The following is a 19,910-nucleotide window of genomic DNA, read 5'->3' on the forward strand; positions in this document are numbered from 1 at the left end:
TTATTCCATCTCAACTAAAATTAAAACAGGTGAAGTAAATAGCTCCAAAAGCTGGAAAACTCAATTTTTTGCCCATCCAATTACGCCTAGCTAGAACAGCCCATACAATTTTCCACTATGGCTGTTACGAACTGTGGGTGGTCCTCCCGACTGTACTATACGAGCTAGAGCACTGGAGCACAATGAGGCATGCTAGGGACTGTCAGCGTGTTTTAGGATCTCCTAATTCTTGTTCACTGTAATCACACCACTGTGTACAACATAGCGTTTGCTATAAACCTTCGAGCAAAAATCCTGATTTCAGAGATTTCAGACATTGGAAAAAATCAGTCTGAGAGATAACTACTGTTATTTAACTTTTTTGAACAGAGACAATCAAAACTTTGGGTGCCAACATTTGTGCTTTCTTGTTGGACCTGGACTGTGGCCTTAGTTGGGCTTTCAGGTTCCTCTTGTTCATTTGTGTTTGCTTATGTGCATATTTTTTATTTTTTATCCAGGTCCCTTTGTGCTGTAATCACCTATCCTGCATTCTAGTTACTTTGCTATAACTCATCCATTTACTGTTACAGTGTTGCTTGGGGAGAACACTGTAAAACCTTAAGTACCCAAGAACCTCCAGCTCCTATAGAGGAACCTTTTTTATTTAAATCAAAGCAATAAAACACAAACAGCATTTCTCTCTTCCCACTCCCAATGGATACATACTTTCCAATATAAAAGAACTAATTTTTTCATCTCAGCACTTACCAGATTTTAAACAACGCAGGTGAGTTGAGATAGCAATCCTTCCATGGCAAATGAGGAAGTTACAGCACCAACTTGGGAAACCAGTGGTATGAAGCAGCAGCATGAACAGGATTTTCAGAAGGTGAGAAATCCCACATCACCTGCAGGGGTAGAGAAAATATTTTAGAAAGCCCAGCAATGAAGGAACAGCAAATGTCTAGTTTGGCACAGTCCCTGCTTGCTGCCAAGGGTCTGTGAGAGGCACTGCGTGCTCTGGCTGAGGGCAGGGTGGGATGTGCTGACCACTGGGAGATGCCTGCTGTGTCAGGGAGGGTGTAGAATTCCTTGGGCATGGGAACAAGATCTGGCCTATTTTGGGACACCACTTCATAAAAGAACAGGGCTTCATATGGAGAGGCTGGATTCTGCAGCAGGACTCCTGGCAGCCATGGGCAGCATTTGCAGTAACACCAAATGCAGTTGTTATGATGACATTTGGGAATAAGACTATGTATTATGTGTACATCTCTGTGTTGCTGTTAGCCCTTTATCTGGAGGTTAGCAGCAACACATGTTGTGTGCTTATGTGGATTATACGAGGGAGGAGGTGGTCCCTTCTACCTTCCCTTAATCCCCACCCTGAGGGGTCAGAGCCAGATACCCAAAGAGTTTTTCTCAAGTGCTGGTTGTGCTTTAAGTGTCTCCTCCACAGCTGGGCCCTTCTCTCCACTTCCTTGTGGTCTAGTCATGATGATTTCAAATCAAAACACACTGGGGCTATGACTTTCACTTGGGAGATTACTATATGCCTACAAACGCTCTCCCTCCTTCCTTTCTCTTCCTCTTCCCCATCCCCTCCACCCCCCCAAAAGAAAAAGAAAAAGAAAAAGAAAAAGAAAAAGAAAAAGAAAAAGAAAAAGAAAAAGAAAAAGAAAAAGAAAAAGAAAAAGAAAAAGAAAAAGAAAAAGAAAAAGAAAAAGAAAAAGAAAAAGAAAAAGAAAAAAAGAAAAAGAAAAAAAGAAAAAGAAAAAGAAAAAGAAAAAGAAAAAGAAAAAGAAGAAAAAAGAAAAAAGAAAAAAGAAAAAAGAAAAAAGAAAAAGAAAAAAGAAAAAGAAAAAAGAAAAAGAGTGGGAGTAGGTCACTGGTGTGGTGACACCACCCCAAACCTGCTGCCAGTGGGACTGCAGGCCAGAGAGCTCCCACATCTGCCCACATCTCACTTGTGTCTCCCACAATAGTTGTAGCACCAGGGAGACCCGTGCTATTCAATGCTTGCACAAATCCTGCTTTGTCTAGTGCTCTTAGATGCTACAAAACATATCATAAACTAAAAAATAACAGTATTTGGGCAGGCAAGCACCACCCGGTGATTTGTGCATGCAAATACAGGTACCACATTTTAAATCTGCTAATGAAATTAAGACCGTAAGTATTGCTGAGGTTTGAAATCAACATTAAAGCAATCCACCAAAGCACAAATGTGTACAACAGTAACACACCAAGTGCCATGGGCCCAACACAGCACAGCCATTCCCAAACTGTTCTGAAATATTTCAGATTTTGTGCAATAGTGCTATACTGCTTTTTTACCACTGCTTGTACCAGAATTGCATCAGAAAGCTCCAAGTAAAACTGGGATATCCTGGCAGACAGCATGAAAATCCATAGGAAGAGAGAGTCATCTTCATTTCAAGGAATTTAAATAGAGCCATTGAGGCAAAAATTGGGACAAAATGGGTGAAGGAACTTTCTGGAGGTTATAGATAAGACCAAGACCAAGGTCTTTCAATTGCCATGTGACATGCCCACTGCACAGCCCCACCTCACACTGGTCCAGACTTGGAGAGTTCAGTTTCCTCCCCTGTCTACACACACACAGCACCTACTGATTTTCTGCTCTCACCAGCAATGAGGACAAAGAGCAGATGACTGGATTTTGTTCCTCAGCAGCTGCTGGCTTTTCACAGCCCTCCTGCAAGCTTGAATAACACATGTTGCATCTGGAGTGCTGAGGGATGTATTTTAAAGTGCTTAGCACCCAAAAACGCCTACAGGAACACTGAATGGAAGCGACCTCCAGCCAGATGTTCAAATTAATATAGTACCAGCATGCTGAGATCTTTGGCCAGTAATGCTGGGGCACGAGTGAGTGTGGAACAATTCTGAAAGTCCATTAAACAGAGCTGGCAGGGTATTTTAATAAAAAGATGTAATACATTAAAGCCTAATATTTTCAAGGAGCACTCATAGCTGAGCCTTGGGATATCTGGTTATAAGGCTCAGCTATCTACTGGAGGAAAAGTAATTGTTTTTCTTAACAAACAGAAGCACTCAAAGTCTGCCATAAGGAAAATGCTTTTTTAGAAAGTTGTAAATAGTAACAATTTTCAGAGCCAAGTTAAGGACCGATTATTACCATTCCTCCATATTTTTGCAAGGGCATCCTGATCTCGTTACACCAATCTCACCTAGCATTAAACAGAAGGGTAGCCCCCAACTCCAGCACTCCATGCTTGCTTCCCCCCACAAATCATACTCATTGCCTTGTAAGTGCTTCTATTCATTTTTATAAGCCAGGAGGAACTTGTTCATCAGAGTTCATCACAGCTCTTTTTTCCCCTCCATTTAATTTTAAGAGTGGGCTAGACCCAATATTTGAAACTCCTCCTGCCTGGTTTCTTTTCATTCTTTCTCTCTTCCTTCCTTCCTTCCCTCCCCCTCGCCCCCTCCGTCCGTCTCCTACTCTGTCCCCTTCAGAAGCCCCCAGGATGACACTGCTCATTGATGCTTCTCCTTCATTAGCATTTCAGCAACTTGGCTCAGTAGTTTCAGAGACAATCCGTCATGAGAAAACTGAAGAATGTGCCCCATTTGCATGATTCTGTGCCAGAATGCAACTTTTTCTCAGCTGTTCATTGTGTAATTTCCCCTTGAGCCTTCAACTTTCCCATGAAGTCCCAGAAATCATATTATAGAATTCCAGACCAGCTAAAACGCTCCAAAGATTAGTTTTATGGACATTTTTAACCAACCTCCCAACTCTACAAAGAGAATCACATACATAAGAAACAAGGTTTTACTTTCTGTTGTTACAAAAAGCAATGTGCCTGAGATGAATAAAGTCCTTTGAAACTACAAGGAGGAATTTATGCCTCATGATGAGAATGATCCAATAACTGTTGTGAAACCTTAGGCATATTTTTAACTTCCACTTGTCCTTCCTTAATTATTTTATTCCTCTTACAATTAAATGTTTGTAATCCATTTTGAGAGTCTTGCTGACATGAATGGATATGCAAACAACTTGATTGAAATGCTCAGTGCATATGACTAAAAGTTACTGGCTCTCACACATCAGCAGAACAAATCAAGCTTTTGGTTAGTTGGTTTTAGAAATCAAAAAGTGGTTTATAAAAAAAGACAGGCAGATAAAACCTGCTTCTAATTACTTTCTTGAGGGCATCTGAGTTTGTAGAAATAAAGAGTTTATTATATTAAAAGTAAGCAAGAAACTGAAAACTGGTGTAAAGCAATCAAACTACTTTGTCAATTAAAATGTATCCCATTAGGAAAATTAGGCACCTGTTCCACAAAAGTTAGACAATAGAGTACGGGAGGAGAATGCTGCATTTTAACAATCTGGTTGCTAATTAAATTCTTTACTTTTTCCTATGCACACCAATAACTATCATTTTTCCCATGTCACTTTTAACCCACCAAAACAGAACTTGTGTTTAATTATTCTGCCTCTGAAAAACACTGGATTTCTTCTCTTCTTTCACACCCATAGCATAGAAAGTACAAATATATAGATATATTGTTATATACAACTCTGAAAAAAAACTTTATAAATAGATGCCTTTAAAAATAGACTTATTTTCCCCCTTCCCCGTGGCTAGTTGTGTAAAATGCACCCTTGCTAACTCAGGTAAATATATAGAACAAACACACAGCCAAACTCACACTGTATGAGTGTACACTTACACATACACCCACCTGCCTTTACATATATATATGTTATTAAAATCCTGTCAAAATAAAACTTGCCAAGATTGGAACTTCATAAGTAGATAAATTAGCATCCTTCAGATGCAAAAGATAAGTTTTTTGGTGAGAAGCTCACACGGTGATTAAAGTTAGGTTGTGGAAGATTTCATTAATTATAGGTGACTGGTTTTCCTCTCAGAGGACAGCTCAGGTCCCCCAGCTCCCCCTCGGCAGCTCATCTTAAATTGTTGTCTAACCTTTCCCTTAATTCAGCTCATCTTGAGCTGATGGGAACTGCTTTCATTCCACCTCTTGTGGAGGTAATGAAACAATCTTCTTATTCACTTGGTTCCTCTGAGCCGGTGACACACAACAAAAAACCCAGGGCCCTGATTAATGGCCGCTAATTAGCAATGTTAATGACCAGGTGTCCAAGAGCATGGCCAGCTCCTCTCAGCATGGAGTGATCCCTCAATGAGGGCCCTGCAAATCCAGCCCCAGTGACCCTTCCCCTCAGCTGCCAGTAATGAAGCTGAGCTCTCTCATTACACCCAGGAGAGGCTCAGGGGGAGGCCCGGGCCTTGAGAGCCAAACCTTTTCCTTCGGGTCTAGTGGGCCTTCCATTAATTAAGGTCAGCATTTTTGCCCCCCCTTTCCTTTCCCCCCCTTAAAAAAAAAAAAAAAAAAAAAAAAAAAAGCCCTCAAAGGTAATAGATTTGGGCAAAGGGAGGCTTAGCGCTTTTGGCATTCTCTGCCTTCCCAGTAATAAAAATGTTTTTTTCCCAGTGTGTTTGGGCTGCAAGCAGCTCCTTTCTCCCTGTCGGGTTTCCCCCCAGAGCTAACAGGGGGATGAGGAAAAGCCCGTGGGCTGCAGCCGCTGCTCCCTGCCTATGGCTCCTGCCCACTGCTGGCCATAGGAAACGCAGGAGGTGGCCTGGTGTCTGCACTGGCAAAGGCCGTGTTAATTAAAAAGCCAAAGGTGCATCCCCATGACCCCACAAAAATGTATTTATGTGTTATTCTACATTAATATTTCAGCAATATTTATTACTCCCTGTTAAAAGTGACCTTTGGCATAAACATCAAGTCCAGCATGCCACTTTGGGAGGTTTGTCTAGCTGCACTTTGCAACTCCCTTCATCCAGCAGCACGAAGCCAAGGTGACCTCTGCTTTCTTTCTAGTTTTAGGGGGCAGGAAGGGGAGCTCACCCTGTCCAGCCCTGGCCCCAGTACGGAGACCTAGGCCTGGCTGCCAGCTGCTGCCTGAGCCCTGTGCATCCCCACACCGGCCCCTGGCTGTTGGTATGGGCTGCAGGCGACCACAATCATTTGTAATAATTTTAGAAATCAACTTTGGCTTTTGGTGTGAGTTTATTCATTTGTTTGGTTGTTTTTTAGGGAAAAGAGGGGGTGTTATATTTGCATGTGCAGCATACAGGTACAAAAAAAGAGCCAAATCTTCAAAATCTTTTGCTTTGCTAATTTAGCAAATGTAGTGACTAGTTTAAATGCTAAAAGCTATGTGAGAGAAAAAAAAATGCAGTGCCTGCCTGCAAACTGTGTGGTAAAGCTGTGTGCTCTCCAATATCTGAAGTTTCTGGAAAGCCTAAGTTAGCTTCATTAACTTTTACTTTGACCATGCAAATGTTTCATTTTCATTGGAAAGAATATTACTGAAGTCCATCCTTTTTCTCAGTCGTGGACTGCAAGATTAAGGCACACAATTAACATGCATCTTGAGAGGGAGTAGTTCAAGGAACTGATGGGGAGATATACGGCCTTTTACTCTAGGTCACGTCTTGAGCTGTAAGTGACAGAAAGTTAATACTGTGAGAATGCTATTTGGTGGCCATTCGAAGATAAGGGGGAGCCTAGCGCAAACTTTAATGTGTCAGTACCTTCACAAATGCATTACCAGTAGCAGGAGAGGTAGCTGGACACCATACTGCACCAATTGTTTTCCTATAAATCCTAAAGGGATGATTTCTATCTATCTGAGTAATGCTGTCTCCTCCCAAATGACAATTATCACTTGCTCTCTTGACCGTCTGGGCATTCCAGCAATGGCTAATATGACAAATTAATGTGGGGATGATAATGCATTTCATAATTTTCCTAGTGAAATGTAATAGTTATAGAAAGAGACAAGGTGCTGCCTGCCTTGTGTGATCTGCCAGCTCTCTGAACCACTGTTTGTGCCGCAGGCATATTTTGGGACCTGCTGACAGAGCCTGTGTACAAGAGGTGACAGTCCACTGACAGGCCTGCGCTCCAACTAGGGGACTTCCATGTACAAATTAAGCACTGAACTTCTCAGTTTTCCCTCGTTAGAATATTTTACTCGCACCCAACTTGCCTAGAAAAAAGTCTTGCAAGATGTACCAGTTCATTCCCAGCCGATTAGTCCCTCTCCATGGGCTTGTTGGACTTTGTAAGGGTATGCAGCCTTGAAATGGTGCTGCTTTCACCTCACACACAGCAGGTTATTCAATAAGGACCTGCTCTGGCTCTGGCTCACTTCACCTGAAACTGTAATCCTGCAGTAGGTCAGCTGTCTTTTAAAAGGTGTTTTTGAACCTGACATGGATTTTGGATGAAGGTATATGTCTGCTCCCCATCTAGAGGTGTGCATTGACTGTCATTACAGATAAAGACTCAGTTCCCAGCTCTCCCAGTGACCTCTGGAGAGACTTTGGGCAAGTCACATACGGCCAATGAGGGCTGCTGGTGGAAAGATGATACAGTGATGGTGAAAGCATCAAAAATAGAATGTTATACATAAAGCTTCATGAGAATTTGGCAAGGATTTAAATTATTATTAATAATAATAAAGGAATAAAAATAATCCTGCCCCTCTGTGTCTCAGATCTCCTTATATAAAACAGATATAACACTGTCACCTTCATTTTTCCCCATCAAGGGGGATTGAAGCAATGTCCAACCCTTCATGTGCATTTCTGTGGCATCAAAATCCCATCCTGTGGGAAACCAGTGGCAATTGAGGTCTTTAGTAATATGACATAAATATGTAGTAATACAACATAAAGAACAACTCAGTTTTCAAAATATCGCTTGCTCACTGTAACATCATTTCCAGCACTGTGCTGTTCAGAAAGGCAGGGGTAAACAGAAAGCAACTCCTGCAAACTGTAAGAGCTTTTGTAACTCCATCCTACACATCTAATTGATCAGCTATGCCAAAAAGAACAAAAGTCTTTCTATAGCTATACTTATTCTATTACGGGTTATGCAGATAAGGTTACAGTTAGGCCCAGACACATTTTTTTTTTCCAGATAAACCTTTTTTTTTTTTCAGTAAGAAATGATCACAAACTTTTCATGAATCGTTATTGAGTCTTTTTTTTTTTTTTCTTTTAATTAAGAGTCTGAAAATGTTTGTATTCTAAACTTACTTGCAGTTAATTAGAAACATGTAGGAAACTTAAAATGGCTTTTCAGTGAATTATATATTTTATTTTTTTTTTACCAAAATTTTGGATAAGATTTCATGTCAGACCTTTGCCTCTGTTGTTGCATACACAGCTGAACAAAACAACTGGTTACCTGCAGTTGCACGAGCCACCCTTCTGCCTCCTACACACTTGTCCTTTCAGGCAGCAGCTGTAATGCCTTTTAAATGGAGCTTCAAATTATTTTTTCCACTCCTCTATGTCATTGCTTAAGTAAAACAACCAGTATTCTGGTTGCTCATTACATACTGGTATTTTACTTACGAAAAGAATAGGAATCAAAAGCAAATTTTTGCCTGATTCTGAACTTTCCCAGGCATTTGGACACAGCTTCTGGTCAGTGTCCCACAGGGAAGGAAGAAAAGAAGAACACATGAGGGCAGCGACCACCATGTGGGCCAAATCCCAGTCACTGATGCCAAGGAAGTTCTGACACTGACTTGTGTAGCAACAAGAGCTAGACGTTTTGGAAGATCGGAGACATTTATGGAATTGTGAAATCTATTAACAATAAAGATGCTAATTCTCCTTAATCCTGTAAGGTCCATGTTATATTCAGTACACTATTTTGTAAATTCTTCAGCAACAACAACAACAACAAAAGTCGCCAGAATTTCTGAAATCCTCTTGATGCTGGCTATATTTTGCTTTTATACTAAGTTTATCCCAGTTATAAACTTCCCAAAACTGACAATGCTGAGGACTGCACAGCAAGTGTATGGTTTGGGCTGGGTGTTTTGATTGCTGGGTTAAGATTTTGGCATTTCTGATAATTTATCTGGTAACAGGACTTTATCAGGATTTTATGGGTGGTTTTCCATCAGCTTTTTCTAATTGTTTTCCATTACCATCCTCTGCCTCATTTTGCCCCATTGTAAGATGGACATGACACTACCTTTTCAACAAGATAACATGAAATTTCATTTGTTAATGTTTGCGAAGCAATTTGCAATGATTGATTCATAGCTGTGTTAAGTGCAATGCATTATTAATACACTAATTAGATAAAAATAACAACTAAGAAAGGAATTATGTGGATTCTGATAAAAGGGAACTGGTAACAAGGCAAGAACCCTGCCCATTATTGGAGCACATAGCTCCATAGGCAAATTAAAACAAGGGCTCTGTCCTCAGAGTTTTGGGCAATCCAGGCTACATAATTGATTTGAGAAGAGCTACTCCAGGCTACTGTGTAATTACAGAAGTATTCACTCTTCTGGCTCCCACTCTCCTTGTCATGTTCTACCTCATTGCCCTTTATGCTAAAGCCTTTGTTGATGAGGGGACGGAAGCAGTAAGGACAAATAAAGCAATTAGCAGGTAGAGGGAATGCTACCAGTGCTTAAGGATAACACACAGCCTTTATTGGGACATTTACTAAGTAGAAGTCTAGAGCCTGCAGGACAGATGGAAAATACAGGTAATCCAGAAAAATAAACAAAAGAAAACAAGACTCTTTCTCACATGTATATTGTATTCAAGAAGTCTTGGCAGGAGGAAAGTATTTTCAAACAACCAATGTTCATAACATCACAATTTTACTTAAAATAACTGTAATTTTAGTGAGGTTACCTTCCAACTTGTTCTTTTTCTTTACAATCCAGAGTCTCATCATCAGAGTGCTCTTCTCTCTTGTTTCAAGTGTGCCTTGGCAGTAAGCAAACACTGTAATTTCTGAAGGGCTAATATCTCATTTTAAGTTGCTGCAAAGCCAGCCAGGAGAGGGAGCCAAGACCTCGAACAAGCCTTTCTTCCTGGCTCTCTGACTCCCTGGGAAGGAAGCTGAGCCATTTTGGCCAGGGCTCCACAATGAGCACAGCACTTGTGTCAACACATTGCACAAAGAAGGGGTAAAAGTGACTGGGAGACAAAATAATACGTGATGTCCCCAAACATCAAATGCTGGATGATGGATGGTGAAAGAGAGGGAAAAAGGAAGACAGACAAATGAGGACTACTGATAATGAACAATACAGTAGTTTCTCACTTTTGATGCTTCCATCTGTCATCAGGAGACTAGTTTAAGAGATTATGATATTCTGCAGATTCTGGTTCTCTTTGTAACTCACTGTCACGTGAACTGGACACAGGTGTGAAGCAAATCATAAATTCGGATACTGCAGAGCATGGTAAACTGAGATTATGGCAGGTCTAAACTTGGATCAGGATTGCAATGCCAGGTCCTGAAATGCATGGAAGTGCTACCTCTCCAAAGACAACCCAGTGCTGGGTGGAGTTTGAGCTCTGATCTTCAGAAAAATGTCCGGGCTACTCTTTATCCATAACATGCCAATCCAAGGTGCTGGGTACAGGCATGCCTGAACATTTTAGCTGGCATGAGCCTAGGTGCAGATGTGACCTGAGAAGTGCTGAGGAACTTGTATAAGTAAATGTTCTCTGACTCTATATATTCAGTCCAAAAACATTGCAGGAATGCTAAGGCTTACCTCATTCCTCCTTGTGAACAATGTAAAAGTAAACCTCCTGATGTAAATCTTCTCTTTACTGCTAAAAGTCAGCATTGCTGCAAGTGGATATCGAGGATACTTAAGTCCATGCATACTGTGACTGTACAGTAGATAGCTGAATCACTGTCACTCTTCATTAGAAGCTCATATTTTACCTGAGCTTGGTTGAAGAGTAAAAGAAAATAACTGCATATAATTATCTAAGATAAGGAAGAAAGAAAGAAACAAAACCAAAACAAAACAGAGAGAACATGAGGGGAGAAATGATCACATTTAAAAGTGGAGAAACATTAGAAACTAAGAAGACAATTCCATTCAGGGCCATTTGTCATGTTTTTCTAGCTGAAAATCTGGAATATTTTCTGATTCTATTTTGTGTGTGTGTTTTGTTTTGTTTTGTTTTGTTTTTTTATTTTTTTTTCCATTTCTAAGCTTTCAATGTGAAACATTTTCTTTCTAAAAATCATCTCTCTTCCCTTATCTTTAGTAGGAAGAAAACAAAAAAAACATTAGGACTAGACTGATATGGAGAGAATAATTACCAGGAAAATGTAATAAGTCTTTTTTGCTAAGTAAATTGAAAATCAAAATTCAAAATAAAAAAGGCTTAATTTTGTCTGTTTTATCTTGAAATTTCACTTTGAAATGGTACAAAATTTGAACTTCCCTCTCTCTAAATATATTTTCTATATATGTATATTGCTTTCAGCAGGATTTTTTTCTTTCTTCAAATGCTTTCACAGGTTTAGTTATTGTTATCTACCACAATCACTTTTGTAGACTCAAATAAATTCGTCCTTTACTACTGCGTTTGTTTTGTCTATATTGTTTTGAACTCTTTTTCCCTGTTGTGCAGGTAGGAGCTTCTCAGAAGTGCATCCAAAACAAACTGAAGATGAATACTGATGAACTGAATTGAAAACAAAAAGAACTTTTCTCCTACTCTTACCTTAAAGATCAAAGTATTTGGATCAGAGACAAATACACTGCACTTTATTTTCCAAACTATTTTCTCTTCACAGAAGCCCAGCAGTGCTTTGTCAGGTGCTTTAGCCAAGCTATGATACAGTGAGTCTCTCCAGAATCCTATAACAGGGAGTGAGGGATCTGCCTGGAGATGTTTCGTAACAGCAGCCCCAAAGCCAGATACCCCAAATCAATGGAGAAACTTCTCACAACTCTCTATCTGTTGAGCTCACGGGAAGCAACTTAATAGATTTGTCTTAAGTTAGATGCCAGGAGTGTTTTTACTTCCTTTGGTGTCTGCAGAGAAAGATCATCCTCAAGCAACAATGATATCAACGTGCAGAAGAGAAAAGTGAGGCACAGAGGGAAGCAACTCTGCATGGAAATGGCTGGCTGGAGATCTCAACCTAATCTCCAAAATCCCAGTCTGGTGCTCTCTTAATACTCTGCTGCAGTTTAGGGAAACCTAAATCTTGCCATACTTGCTTTGTACATATACACTGAAGTTACTTTTCCAGATTTCTCAAGTTGGCCAAGTGCCGCAGAACTCCCTTGATTATTGTTTCCAACAAGTGGGAATAAAAGGCAGGGCTTGCTTTATGAATGACCACACGCATACCGTGTCAGAGGCTGCATGGTAGCAACTGAGTAACTGAAGCGTTCGCATGAATCCCTACAGCTATCCTGTAAATCTTGATTAGCCAGGGGGAGTTTCAAGTCTGTTATTAAATGTTCAATTACACTCTACAAGCAACAACAGAAACAAATTGATAAAAATGTAGTAGGAGACAATAGTTTTCAAGAAAGAGACCACTATAATATGTTTATGAAGAGAGCCTGGAATTATTTGAATAATGAACAAATTTGTAAAAATCAAAGTCTGTTTGCAGGTGAATAACAAACAGAGAAAGGGGCAGAATTGGTTCAATGAATTATGCATTATGAATCATTTAACAAGCGCTGATATCTATAAAGATAATGATTCTAATGTAAATAACAAGCTTTTAATATTTATGCAGCCTTAATAGTCTGGAGAGTCTGAAACGATAGGTAAAAATTAAAATGGCTCCTTGGTGTTTTTCAGTGGAAAACAGATTTATCACAATGTCACAAAAGCAAACCAGTATCACTTCATGCCATGTCTGATACACTTTTACCACACTGGGACCCTCCCTGCCCTAATGCTGAGTTCTGGACAGAATAAATGCCACTAACAGAGAAACCATGAAGGTAAAATCAGCATCTGCTGAACAACCTGGATATTACAGAGCACTCAGACAGTGACAAAACTTGAGATTTCACTTTCCTCACAGCTTTGAGATAAGGATCTCTGTACTGACTTAGTGCAATCGCAGCAGCAAGTGGAGAAAGGAAATGAAAAGCCCCTTCCCCTCCCCTATGTGCATGTACTGTGTGTGGGAAAAAGAGGGAGAGAGGCTACAGAAAGCCTGTGCAATCACAGCTGGGCTGTTAATTGCTTTGCCCTGTGCACAGAGTCACACCTTGTTGCTCGTCTGCAGTAAGAAATGGCTGCCCAGCCCAGCAGGCTCAAGGCAAGGGCAAAAAGGTTTTCATGTTCACCTGCACTATTTTTGTATCACCAAAATGCCCATGTGTTATCACAGGCATGATGCTGTCTCGGCTCCCATGGATGACAGCAGTACTGAAAGTCAGGGAGTGATTGTGTGACTGAGAAAGGATTGGGTTTCTCAAACCCCTTTTTGTTAAATCTAGGTTATAGGAATTGAAAAAAAAAAATAAAAATGTTGGTTCACAGGAGCAAATTGAACCAAATGCACTGCCACACACTCAGGCACTGATCAAGGCAACTGAAAGTCCAGCTGCTAGGGAAAATCAGACTTTCCCAACAAATCTCTCTCATTTGTAGCTAGTACACTGATTCCTCAAGAGTTTTCACATGTACCTTTGGGAGACAAGTTTGCCATGTCCATTTTCCTTCTGTGTGGTCATGGATTTCTGCAAAACCTCCTTACTTGGAGGTCTGATCTGGTTTAGTTCCCCGGCCCTTTTAATTCAGATGCAGAACTGGCACATACCAAGTGTGACACTCTATCAAATTGCACGGAGCCTGCAAAATATGTTAAAAAAAATTAACTTGACCTCCAGGATATTAATATAGTGGCAACAACCCCTGCAGGATATAAAACTGGCACCAACTATAAGAGCTTCCATTAGTGCTTTAAGTTTCTAGTCCCAGTAATGGTCATTTCATCTGAACATGTGGAAATAAAAACAAACCATAATAGGACTTAAAAAGCATTCAATGCATATTTGTCCATAAACACATTGTATAAATAAAAGCTCTTTTGTAAAAAAAGTGTCAAATGAATCAATGTGTGTTCTATTATGGAATAATAATATCCCATACCACATGTGTTGCTCAAGCAAATCACTTTAGCTGGTATAATAGTATTTTCCATTTTGTGGTACAGCTTATATTTTGATCTGTTGATTAAGGACCTGCCCCTGAGGAAGTCAATGACAAGAGTTCCCCAGGCTTAAAAAGAGAAGGAAAATGTGTAAACGATTTGGCTGCAAATAAGGAAACAAATGTATTTTTTCCCTTTCTCCTAGCGTGAGTGAACCCTGAATACAAAGCCGGTTGAAGACAGTGGAAAGACTTGCTCTTTGCTTCAGCAGCTTTCGATCTACCCTAAGCATGTATTGTGTGAGACAAATTTTGGCACTACTGGAAACCCCACCTCATACCTCCCACTGCGAATATGTCATCTTTCTATGTGCTCATGCATGCCAAAGCTTTATCTCTTTTGAAATATTGCCCATAATCAAGCTATGTTTACTTAAGTAATAGGGAGATTCACTTATACGCAATAATTTCTTCAATGGAGAGGCTGTCTTTCCGCAGCTATACTTTGGACTTTGTTCCTAGTTTAGCTTCTATTTTTCTACCTTGATGATTTTATCCAGGTTTGACAACAGTTGGATTTTTTTTTTTAATTTTTTTTTTGAAGTTACACACCTGGAATTAGCTTTTCCTGCCAAGAGTTACAGTGCACCTGGAAGTACTAAATCATTTTTATCTGGTTTTTAGTGGTTTTGCACAATGGAATCGCATCTCTTTAAATCCTCCCTACCCTTTACAAAACTAAATTGCAGCTCTAGACACTGCATTTTATGAGCATGTAGCTATCATAAGAGAGTTGTGCCCTCCTAGTGTCTGCCTCTACCAATCCCAGAAGCAGTTAGCTGAGAACTACCTCTCGGGGTTTCTTTCCTCTGCAATGGCTCTGCTTACCTACATAACATATGGAAATGTGAGCATACACTTAGAGCAGATTGTTTGCTATGTTTACACCAGTTCTAACACTAATCCCCATTAATGTTTGATATTGCTCCCAATGAGTTTAAATAGATGTCAGGCCCCAGATCCATTGCATACATGTTAGGCATCGTATATACTTCAAATAGAGAGATACTGAAATGCTACAGGGTGCCCTTTTTTTTAACATCATGTTTACTGACTGGATTAACTATGTCAAGTGTATGCAAAGCCCTATTACTTTCATCATTTCTGTCATCACATTTAAGAGTCCTATGTTCCCGGAAAACATAAAATAGTTTCACATCACCTTAGGAGTCCAGCTTCTTGTTTCTACTCTCAGTTTCTACCATTCACTGAATATGTCTTTGGGTGCAAAGTGAAACAACACCCAGATGCAGTCTTACAAACATAAAACATGTATGCAAATCTCTGTTAAAGGGAGAGGCAGGCCATGCTGGCTGGCTGCGTTGCAGTACCAGAACCACCAGGGTCATGGGGTTTGCTTGAGGCTCTGTCCCCATCCAGCAGCAGCCTAGCAGCCCTGTCTCAAGGCTCTGTACAGATCCAGCCTTGCAACCCCACCTCATCAGAGAGCATTTAGTGGCTGTGCGGAGATGCAGACCCTTCTGCAAGGGCAAATGGGAGCTGCCTGAGGAGCACACAAAGGCTGAGTGGTGGGCATATCCCTCACTCGAGCTGCTCTCATGACTGGGTCTCCCCAGTATGAGGTGCTTGCAATTGCTGTGATTTTGTGTTACAGCAGGGAGAAGCCCTTTGCACTTCATCTGGCCACATGGAGAAGGAACCTGTACTGACCTCCTCCAAGCAAGGTTTTCCCTTTCCATCTCACCTCCCTTCCCCAGTTACTTTCATTGTTTTACATGGGAGCTGTTTCTCAGGATTTAAAAATATATATATATATTAAAAAAAAAAAAAAATTAGTCTAAACGGTTCTGCTCTGTCTCTTCAAAGCTTTGATGTACTTGGGTTGCAACTCCTTTGCATGTAGAGGACTGTTTCTCTGTATAAATTTATATAGAGCCCAGTTCCACAAGACCTTGGTCTTAACTGGAGGCTTTCTGAAGCCCTGACATACAAGCAATAACAAGAGCATGGAGATACAAATATGGCCTGCACAAATGAGCAACAATGTGTTTGTGAGAGCACTCCAGGACAGCAGGAAATGAAGAGCAAAAAGTAGATCCTGAGACATTTGCAATTGAACTAAGTTGATCTTCTCCTTTAGGCTACAACTAATCCTCACTTTAGCTAACCACAGCAAAAGTAAATAATTTCTGTAGACACGACTATATATATTAAAATATAGTGATTTTTAGTGAGAAAAATAACTGGACTTCACAAGTAAATATATTTTGTGGCTTGTGATAATTTTATGTTAAATGATTAAGCTGTGTCTCAACCTTTGCTAAGCTCATTATATCCTTTAAGTAGCTCAAATTTCTAGATAACCAGCAGCAGAACCAGGTAAGCAGGCAAAATTAGTATGGCTGGGAAAAATTGTATCTGTCACACAGGTCTGGTTCCCACACACTCTGGTTACATCATTACTTAGTCTGTTAACTAGGAAACCAATTAGGCCAGAGAGCGACCGTCAGGTGACCAAAACACGAAAATGCATAAGAAACCCTACCCGAAAGATGGGATTTCAGCAGAGGCCCTCAGATAGCTGACTCCTCTTCTACTGCAGTGCAATTTTCGTATTTCATTTCACCGTTGCTTTCAGGCTGAGCTCTGAGGTCCCACAGATTGATGGTCGAAGCAGCCTTGTTTCTCTCCCCCAACAGGTGCATGGAGAAAACGGTTCCCTGCATCAAAAATTACACAAAATTATGTGATAATTTCTCTCATTTACTCGGGAAAATTTCCTTCTCCTTTACGACTTTATTTATAGCGTAAGAGCAAGGCAATGGCTCCAGAACTGAACCCTGCACCAAATCCTCTGTGGGTAGCAGTATGTTTATCCTAAAGGAAAAGGGTGTGTGAGACCAGGGCACAGCTAAAGTTTCAGGGCATGAACTACTTCAACAACTATTATTTGTTTTCTACAAATGGTGAAGGTTTCCCTCCATGCACAGAGAAAGCAACACAAAGGCAGCTGGGCTCAGCCTCAGGAGAGAAGCGTGCACGAGTGGAGGAGGCCAGCATGGGGCACCAGGAGGACGGATGAAAGCCAGATTCCTGTAAAGCATGTGTAAGGGAGTATGCATAGATACGTACATAAAAATAGATACACCTAGTCTCTATACTATATAACTGATCTAACAGTATTTTTACACATATGAAAAATACAGCTTACAGGTCTATATTATCTTTCTAAATGCACATATAGGCATACATACATTATATATAAATATATATGTATTGCAAATATATATATGTATTGCAAACTACAAACGATGCAGATATTTTCTAGCCTGTACATCTATTCTTGATTCATTTTGAAGAACATCATTTGAAGAACTCAGTGACTTGCTAGCTCCTTCCTGATATCTATAGAAAACCTGCAGATACATCCTTAGCTCTAGGCCAAAAGCTTTAACAAGCCTTGTGCTCTGTCTCTGTATTCTTGTTCAGATATTTTTTTCTCATGGGACAATGAGAAGTGGGGAAAGAGTTGATTAAAAACTCACCTCAAAAGCCTCAAGAAGAGGCTTCATGTACAATGGGGGCAGGTTGATGGCACAGAGGTCCTTACTTGTTTGAGGATTGTGCTCAGATGCTATCACTACTACCATATGATCACTAGTACAATACCATCAGTTTAAAGATTTTTTGCCTTGTTGTGGATCCCTTCAGTTCTGATTCTCTTTGTTCTTCATTGTTTTTGGTAAATGATCATCAGAGGAAGTAAACTAACCAGAAATACTTTCCTTCCTGAAGATTTTGTTGAGCAGATGATTCGATCACTGTGCAGAGAAAAGCAAACTAGACTGTGCCGGATGCCTGCCAAGTTGGGGAACCAGGCTCTCGCATGTTTTCCAGCACAAGCACCTCATTATTAATTCATGCTCCAGGTCCTCTGTACATGCTGTTACTAATATTAGGTTTCAACAGAGTAATGAGCAACAGCAATAGACTGACTATCTTCATATATTTTAAATAATGTTTGAAATACTAAATTTGAGTTTGGATTTTTAATTAGGGCCTGGGCAGGGTACTGACAATCTTCCTACTGTTTTGCAGCCAGCAAGCAAATAAGATAGGGATTGTTCTGATCGGAGCACTGAAAGCCAGTCTGAGTTAGGGGATGGATCTGAAATACAACACCAAACTTTAAAGCATGAGAGAAGTTTGGCTTTGGCTTCTGCAGCCAGACTTTGACTCATCCCTATATTAAGTGGGGACTTTTGATATGGGACTATAGAAAAAGTAAATAGTTTTCAGACCAGAACTCACGGATGCTATTTTTAACATACAAAACATGTGAGCTGCCCAAGGACTGCTTGACTCTCAAGGATGCCATTTTTATTAAATAAAGTGGATATGGGATAGTAAAGCACAGAGAAAAGGGGTTGTTGTGGTATAAATCTGTATCATAAGGATATATACAGTAGAAAAATAATTAAAAAAAAAAAAAGGCAGGCAATCTGTGGGTCTGAAAATCCTACAGGGCTTCAAAGTCCTTTCCACTACTGTGCTTCAGACAGGAGCATAGGTCAGCATCCTGTCCTTGGTTGCATATACATATATTAAAGGACTCATTTAAAATTTGAGCTGGGCAAAGGACTAGTGCCATTTTTTTCTGTAAGCATGCTGTGCACATTTCTGAATGCACTCTCTTTGAGAGGGAGTTCGCAATGAAGATTTCCCCGTTCTGGAACTCACTCCTCCCACTTGGTCTGTTGGAGCCTGAATACATTGACCTATGGGGCACATTGCAAAGCCTAACTATTTTCCCAGGATTTTTCTGAATGAATGACTTGAGTAGGTAGAGAGAAGAACGTTTCATTCGTACAGTACGTGGAGGGTTTTAATTAATAATGTTCCCATTTGAATGTCTATTGTATTTTTAAAAGTGCTTTGTACATTTGCCTAGAGCATCAGATAACTTCAGGTTGTTTTGTTTTGTTTCCAATTAAAAAATAAAATATCCCACAACAATGTGGCATTGCTCCAATGGGACTCCAAATCTTATCTTCTTTTTGTGAAAGCTGTGTCTAGCACAGTGGTTCCTGAACTGGACTATGACTTCTTGATGCCAGGACCTATCTAGCACTGTTCAAAAGATGGCAGGTCTCAAGGAGTTGAAACTTCATATCAGTTGGAGAATTTGACACTATTGGACATCAGTACAGTGTTGAACATGTTTACCTACAGTCAGTGACATTAGAAAAGAGCCTAGGGACCTCAAGGAGGTTTTACTTAATTTCTTTCTGGATTTGGAAGTCCTCTTGAGAGACTAGGTCTTTTCTTTACCAAAAAAAAAAAAACAAAAAAAACAAAAACAAAAAAAAAAAAAAAAAAAAAACAAAAAAAAACAAAACAAAAAAAAAAAAAAAAAAAAACACCTTTCAATCTAAAAAGATACTAAGATGTGATCAGTTTTGTGTTTGCTTTGGTCCTTCCCCAAATACCCTTGAGTAGCCTGAAAACAAACATTTTAGTTTTTCTGTTCATAATGTGTCTGAATTTCCAAATTTCCTACAGAGATATTTATTTAGCTACCTGGTTCAGCTGCTGGCCTGTGGACCAAATCTGACTTATGGAAATGTTTTTTTTGTGGTTCAGTTCTTTCCCCTATGGGAGACACCAGCAGCTTTATTATGGTATGTGCTTCTAAAACAAGTGCATCCTTTCGTGCTTGGCCACCACCCTTGCCCGGGGTATGCCCATGAAGAAGAAGTAAACTTCATCTGTGCATTTGTGTGTGTGGAGCAGTCACACAGTAGATAGCATCACCCTACCAGCATAATCATATGGGCCACATTTTTTGTGATTTTCAGTTTGCTGATTATTATTATTATT

The 19,910-nt window shown here is 40.0% G+C and overlaps 1 protein-coding gene across 4 annotated transcripts in view; it reads right to left on the reverse strand.

Moving 5' to 3' along the window:
• Window positions 1-19,910, reverse strand: part of LOC311441202 (uncharacterized protein) — a 320,517-nt gene that overhangs the window by 42,657 nt on the left and 257,950 nt on the right. For all 4 annotated transcript variants that reach the window (XM_084528985.1, XM_084528986.1, XM_084528984.1 and 1 more), the window contains exons 5-7: window positions 16,576-16,750; window positions 13,545-13,709; window positions 751-890 (exon numbers count right to left, since the gene is read on the reverse strand). In XM_084528985.1, coding sequence (XP_084385111.1) covers window positions 16,604-16,750 — 147 coding nt within the window. In that variant the 3' untranslated portion in view covers window positions 751-890; window positions 13,545-13,709; window positions 16,576-16,603. The remainder of the gene's footprint in view (window positions 1-750; window positions 891-13,544; window positions 13,710-16,575; window positions 16,751-19,910) is intronic.

Source organism: Aythya ferina (genome assembly GCF_964211825.1).
Source record: "Aythya ferina genome assembly, chromosome: 9".
In the NCBI taxonomy this organism is placed as follows: domain Eukaryota; kingdom Metazoa; phylum Chordata; class Aves; order Anseriformes; family Anatidae; genus Aythya; species Aythya ferina.